We start from the raw sequence: 7,024 nt of genomic DNA, 5'->3' as shown, positions 1-7,024 counted from the left end.
TCTGCAATCAATCTGGAATATCACATAGGTAATAATTGTTCGGAAGTATCAATTTCATCGAATACTATTGTATGACATAGGTACCGAAAGATTAAAATGATTAAATTTGCTATAACTTGCATTGTCAAATTTTTGAAAATGTTCGTCTTAGTACGAAACGTTATAATATTCCATTGATTACGAAAACCCCTCAATTGCATCAAATAATAATATGCATTGTGTTACTGCTCGAGTAGTTAATTCATATTGAAATAACTGGCATAGCACTATTTATCATTATTCAAAATAAGATCAATTTAAATATGTTTCTCATGCGATAAGTAGTATATTATTTTACACTAATATATCAAACAGTTGTCTTGTACAACAAAATTAACAGAAGTAATAGACAATACATACCAATGTTATAATATTATTCTGATAGACAAGTACCTACAATAAAATATAATTAATAATAAAATGCGTAACGTTGTAATTTCAATTTTTCAAAGCAAAATAAATGGCAGTTGGCAATTGGAAATGTCAAACGTTACTGACAGTTACTGAATAATTTGAAATAATTTGCTAGTTCGGATAAACTTCACCCTGATCGATGATTGGCTAACCTTGGTTCAACACCATAGATAAGAATAAAATATCTTATTTATGAACCAAAAATAATTAATATTCAGCCACCTGGCAACAGGCTGACCAAACACAAAAAAACACGTGACCGAAAATTTGATTGTATGGAACTTTCATCCCCATCCCCTGGTCACGTTGTTCCTATCGTATTTACCATTAAAATGGATGTCAAGCGAGAATGTGATGCAGAACAATCTGATACAGAAGGCAAGCCTTTGTTTGATACACAGACTAGCCACCCAAAGGATGTTCGCACTCATGTAAAGGAAGAGAACGTCGACGTTTCAAGTTGCAATTTCGAGGTTAGCTTTTGGAAACTTTTTACAATCACTCTGTATTGCGAATAACAACAATTAATATGTTATTGTAATATGTTGCATTTTTATAAACTGCGTAGAAACATACAATGATATTAAACGTTGATTTAAAAATGACTCGATTATATATTTTGACAGCTACGATAGATACATTTGTGATTTAGGTTAGAGCAGGTAATTTTCTAATTCATTGTATTATTATATAATCATATTTTAGTATACATTGTCATATGGATATTCTATGAAGTTACGTGAACTGAAAGTGGTTTTACTGTGTTAACCATAATGTTTCTTTCAGTATCTTTTAGCGGACCTCTCTAATATAAAACCTGAGAGAGATGATCCACTATCCATCATCAAGCGCGAGATTATTGAAGATATAAAAGACCCATTATGTGATCTCGCTTGTTCGTATTCAGATTACAGGCCAATACATCAGGTTCGTTCAATTGTATAATGTGTTATTTTTCTTCCCTTGGTGCAGCCTTATATCGAAGGTTGGAATTAGCAATACATGTTTTAAACTTAAAGCCATTTCACACGCGATACCATTGTCTCGAGACGCTGCATGAATGGGCGCGTTTAGACGGATTGTATGGAACTTTCATCCCCCTCCCCTGGTCACGTTGTTCCTATCGTATTTACCATTAAAATGGATGTTAAGCGAGAATGTGATGCAGAACAATCTGATACAGAAGGCAAGCCTTTGTTTGATACACAGACTAGCCACCCAAAGGATGTTCGCACTCATGTAAAGGAAGAGAACGTTTGTGATTTAGGTTAGTGCAGGTAATTTTCTAATTCATTGTATTATTATATAATCATATTTTAGTATACATTGTCATATGGATATTCTATGAAGTTACGTGAACTGAAAGTGGTTTTACTGTGTTAACCATAATGTTTCTTTCAGTATCTTTTAGCGGACCTCTCTAATATAAAACCTGAGACAGATGATCCACTATCCATCACCAAGCGCGAGATTATTGAAGATATAAAAGACCCATTATGTGATCTCGCTTGTTCGTATTCAGATTACAGGCCAATACATCAGGTTCGTTCAATTGTATAATGTGTTATTTTTCTTCCCTTGGTGCAGCCTTATATCGAAGGTTGGAATTAGCAATACATGTTTTAAACTTAGAGCCATTTCACACGCGATACCATTGTCTCGAGACGCTGCATGAATGGGCGCGTTTAGACGGAGAAACAAGTATGTCGCGTTCATTTACATGTAGAGAAAACGATAATGCGGTGCCCAATCCGTTGACATGTTCCCAATTGATGAGAGTGACGTCTTTAGATTTATTAAAAAAAATAAGAATACTCGCTCTTAGGGGCCGCATAATATACCAACATTTTTTTTAAAGGGCTGTATTGACGTTGTCAAGGGCCACTTTCGTGAATATTCTGTAATAGGGGTATCTTTCCGGAAGCATGGCAGATGTCGAAGGTTACTCCAATTCATAAGAGTGGTACGGAGTTATCAGTGGAAAACTATAGGCCGGTAGCTATTCTCTCTGCACCAGTATAAGTTCTTGAGATGATCATGCACAGCATGATTTCTATGAGGATTGAGTCATTTATAATGAATGAGCAGCATGGATTTAGATCAGGCCGTTAAACAATTTCTCGCGTTATTTTAGGAGTCGTCAACAATCCGTATCGTACAGCCTCTATCAGTCACAGACGTTTAAAACATTTTCTGGTGTGCTGTTCACGATTTTTATAAATGACATAGCATTGGTAATTAAAAATGCGATGTTTATGTTGTTTGCTGAAGAGTTTCACTCTTCATGGAAGTTATCACCTTGGACGATTGTCGTCAACAACTTGATATAGATAATAGATCGGAAATGGTTTACTAAAGTATCGCGAGTATTGTTGTTCCAATAGTCGATGCATGACAGAGTTCTTTCACGAATATCATCTGTAAGGGATCTTGGCATTGCGTTTGACAGTAAACTGACGTTTAGTGGTCATATAGATACCATTTGTGAAAAGGCGCTAAAACAGTTGTGCTTTGTCTTGTGTACTTCATGGGTATTTTCGGATGTTACGGTACTAAAAATTCTCTATAACTCCTTAGTTAGAAGCAGACTTGAGAGTGACTCTATCGTTTGAGCCCCGATTGAAGTACGGCCGTATGTTGGAGAGGGTCTAGAAGATTTTTTTTAGACTCCTTTACTTTCGGCTGTATGGATATTATCCGTGGCTCTATCGGATAGAGCAAATCAGTCGGATAGAGTCTATCCGACTGACTTTCTCTTAGGAATGCTTTCATACTTTAGCTTAAAATTTAGTAGGGATCTTTATTTAGCTATATATTTTCCGACTTATATGCAGCGTAAATGAAAACTCTGCCATTCTTATTATTTACAACTGTCAAAACAAAATATATTTTTATTTGCTTTAATATTGTTGGATTAAATATACAAACCCTATTCTTTTTGTAGGTTTCTTCCCAGCAATGTTTCACATATTATAATCCATCGGAAGTAGTTAGAAAAGATACGCTTGACAATAACCTGGCCAATAACAACATAACAGATTCAACAAATAAAATGGCAAATGTGATACAATATTCAGAGATAACTATAGATTTACAAAACATAAAACAGGAAGTTTCAAAATTATACTTGCCGAAGGTGGTTCGAATTGTGTTAAGAAGAGTTAGATATTTTCCACGTAATTTTATTTGCAATAATTGTTATGGAGTGTTTGAATCTGTAAATCATCTTAATGGTCACTACATTTCTTGCACAAAGTCTCAGCATCTTAAGTTACACAAAACACATATTGGTAAAAAACCACATCAGTGTGATGTGTGTTTTAAATCTTTTCTGCAAATTGGTAACCTTAATAAACATAAAATGACACACACTGGTGAAAAACCACATCAATGCGAACTTTGTTTAAAGAATTTCCAGCGAAATGATCATCTCAAAACACATAAAATGACACATACTGGTGAAAAACCACATCAATGTGATGTATGTTTTAAAAAATTCTCTCGAATTGGTAATCTTAAAGCTCATAAAATGACTCATACTGGCGATAAACCACATCAATGCGGTGTGTGTTTAAAAAAGTTCATCGCAAATAGTGAACTAAACAGACATAAAATGACACACACTGGTGAAAAACCACATCAATGCGATGTTTGTTTAAAGAGTTTCCATCAAATTGGTCATCTCAAAATCCATAAAAAGAGACATACTGGTGAAAAACCACATCAATGCGATGTGTGTTTTAAAAATTTCATCGCAAAAAGTGATCTCAAAATACATAAAATGACACACACTGGTGAAAAACCACATCAATGCGAACTTTGTTTAAAGAATTTCCAGCGAAATTATAATCTCAAAATACATAAAATGACACATACTGGTGAAAAACCACACCAATGTGATGTATGTTTTAAAAAATTCTCTCGAATTGCTTATCTTAAAAATCATAAAATGACACACACCGGTGAAAAACCACATCAATGCGATGTGTGTTTTAAAAATTTCATCGCAAATAGTGATCTCAAAATACATAAAATGACATACACTGGTGAAAAACCACATCAATGTGATGTTATGTTTGAAAAAATTCTCTCAAATTGCTAGTCTTAAAAATCATATAATGACTCATACTGGCGATAAACCACATCAATGTGATGTATGTTTGAAAAAATTATCTCGAATTGCTAGTCTTAAAAATCATATAATGACTCATAATGGCGATAAACCACATCAATGCGGTGTGTGTTTAAAAAAGTTCATCGCAAATAGTGAACTAAACAGACATAAAATGACACACACTGGTGAAAAACTACAGCAATGCGAAGTTTGTTTAAAGAACTTCCAGCGCATTGATGTTCTCAAAAGAAGTAAAATGAAACATACTGGTGAAAAACCACATCAATGCTATGTTTGTTGACAGAGTTTCCATCAAATTGGTAATCTCAAAATCCATAACAAGACACATACTGGCGAAAAACCACATCAATGCGATGTTTGTTTAAAGAGTTTCCTGCAAATTGGTAATCTTAAAATCCATAAAAAGACACATACTGGTGAAAAACCACATCAATGCGATCTCTGTTTAAAGAATTTCCAGCGAAATGATTATCTCAAAATACATAAAATGACAAAAACTGGTGAAAAACCACATCAATGTGATGTATGTTTGAAAAAATTCTCTCTAATTGCTAGTCTTAAAAATCATATAATGACTCATACTGGCGATAAACCACATCAAAACATTGTGTGCTTAAAAAAGTTCATTGCAAATAGTGAACTAAACAGACATAAAATGACACACACTGGTGAAAAACCACAGCAATGCGAAGTTTGTTTAAAGAATTTCCAGCGCATTGATGTTCTCAAAAGACATAAAATGAAACATACTGGTGAAAAACCACAACAATGTGATGTATGTTTTAAAAAATTCTCTCGAATTGCTAATCTTAAAGATCATAAAATGACTCATACTGGCGATAAACCACATCAATGCGGTGTGTGCTTAAAAAAGTTCATCGCAAATAGTGAACTAAACAGACATAAAATGACACACACTGGTGAAAAACCACATCAATGCGATGTTTGTTTAAAGAGTTTCCATCAAATTGGTCATCTCAAAATCCATAAAAAGAGACATACTGGTGAAAAACCACATCAATGCGATGTGTGTTTTAAAAATTTCATCGCAAAAAGTGATCTCAAAATACATAAAATGACACACACTGGTGAAAAACCACATCAATGCGAACTTTGTTTAAAGAATTTCCAGCGAAATTATAATCTCAAAATACATAAAATGACACATACTGGTGAAAAACCACACCAATGTGATGTATGTTTTAAAAAATTCTCTCGAATTGCTTATCTTAAAAATCATAAAATGACACACACCGGTGAAAAACCACATCAATGCGATGTGTGTTTTAAAAATTTCATCGCAAATAGTGATCTCAAAATACATAAAATGACACATACTGGTGAAAAACCACATCAATGTGATGTATGTTTGAAAAAATTCTCTCAAATTGCTAGTCTTAAAAATCATATAATGACTCATACTGGCGATAAACCACATCAATGTGATGTATGTTTGAAAATATTCTCTCGAATTGCTAGTCTTAAAAATCATATAATGACTCATACTGGCGATAAACCACATCAATGCGGTGTGTGTTTAAAAAAGTTCATCGCAAATAGTGAACTAAACAGACATAAAATGACACACACTGGTGAAAAACTACAGCAATGCGAAGTTTGTTTAAAGAATTTCCAGCGCATTGATGTTCTCAAAAGACATAAAATGAAACATACTGGTGAAAAACCACATCAATGCGATGTTTGTTGACAGAGTTTCCATCAAATTGGTAATCTCAAAATCCATAACAAGACACATACTGGCGAAAAACCACATCAATGCGATGTTTGTTTAAAGAGTTTCCTGCAAATTGGTAATCTCAAAATCCATAAAAAGACACATACTGGTGAAAAACCACATCAATGCGATCTTTGTTTAAAGAATGTCCAGCGAAATGATTATCTCAAAATACATAAAATGACAAATACTGGTGAAAAACCACATCAATGTGATGTATGTTTGAAAAAATTCTCTCTAATTGCTAGTCTTAAAAATCATATAATGACATACTGGCGATAAACCACATCAAAGCATTGTGTGCTTAAAAAAGTTCATCGCAAATAGTGAACTAAACAGACATAAAATGACACACACTGGTGAAAAACCACAGCAATGCGAAGTTTGTTTAAAGAATTTCCAGCGCATTGATGTTCTCAAAAGACATAAAATGAAACATACTGGTGAAAAACCACATCAATGCGATGTTTGTTGACAGAGTTTCCATCAAATTGGTAATCTCAAAATCCATAACAAGACACATACTGGCGAAAAACCAAATCAATGCGATGTTTGTTTAAAGAGTTTCCTGCAAATTGGTAATCTCAAAATCCATAAAAAGACACATACTGGTGAAAAACCACATCAAAGCATTGTGTGCTTAAAAAAGTTCATCGCAAATAGTGGACAAAACAGACGTAAAATGACACGCACTGGTGAAA

At 33.7% G+C, this 7,024-nt stretch overlaps 1 protein-coding gene across 1 annotated transcript; it reads left to right on the top strand.

The window, feature by feature from the left end:
- The first annotated feature begins 785 nt into the window (after window positions 1–785).
- Window positions 786–6,821, top strand: LOC147079597 (uncharacterized). The gene is made up of 5 exons (XM_085961125.1): window positions 786–926; window positions 3,710–4,298; window positions 5,560–5,915; window positions 6,336–6,516; window positions 6,802–6,821. Exons 1-5 carry the CDS (start codon window positions 786–788, stop codon window positions 6,819–6,821), a joined length of 1,287 nt encoding a protein of 428 aa, XP_085817251.1.
- Window positions 6,822–7,024: the final 203 nt, after the last annotated feature.

Source organism: Rhyacophila brunnea, unplaced genomic scaffold, assembly GCF_057557595.1.
Source record: "Rhyacophila brunnea isolate RB1 unplaced genomic scaffold, BYU_Rbru_1.0 scaffold_1, whole genome shotgun sequence".
Classification (NCBI taxonomy): Eukaryota; Metazoa; Arthropoda; class Insecta; order Trichoptera; family Rhyacophilidae; genus Rhyacophila; species Rhyacophila brunnea.
Note: the sequence above shows the minus strand (reverse complement) of the source record. Positions and strands in the feature narration are given on the sequence as shown.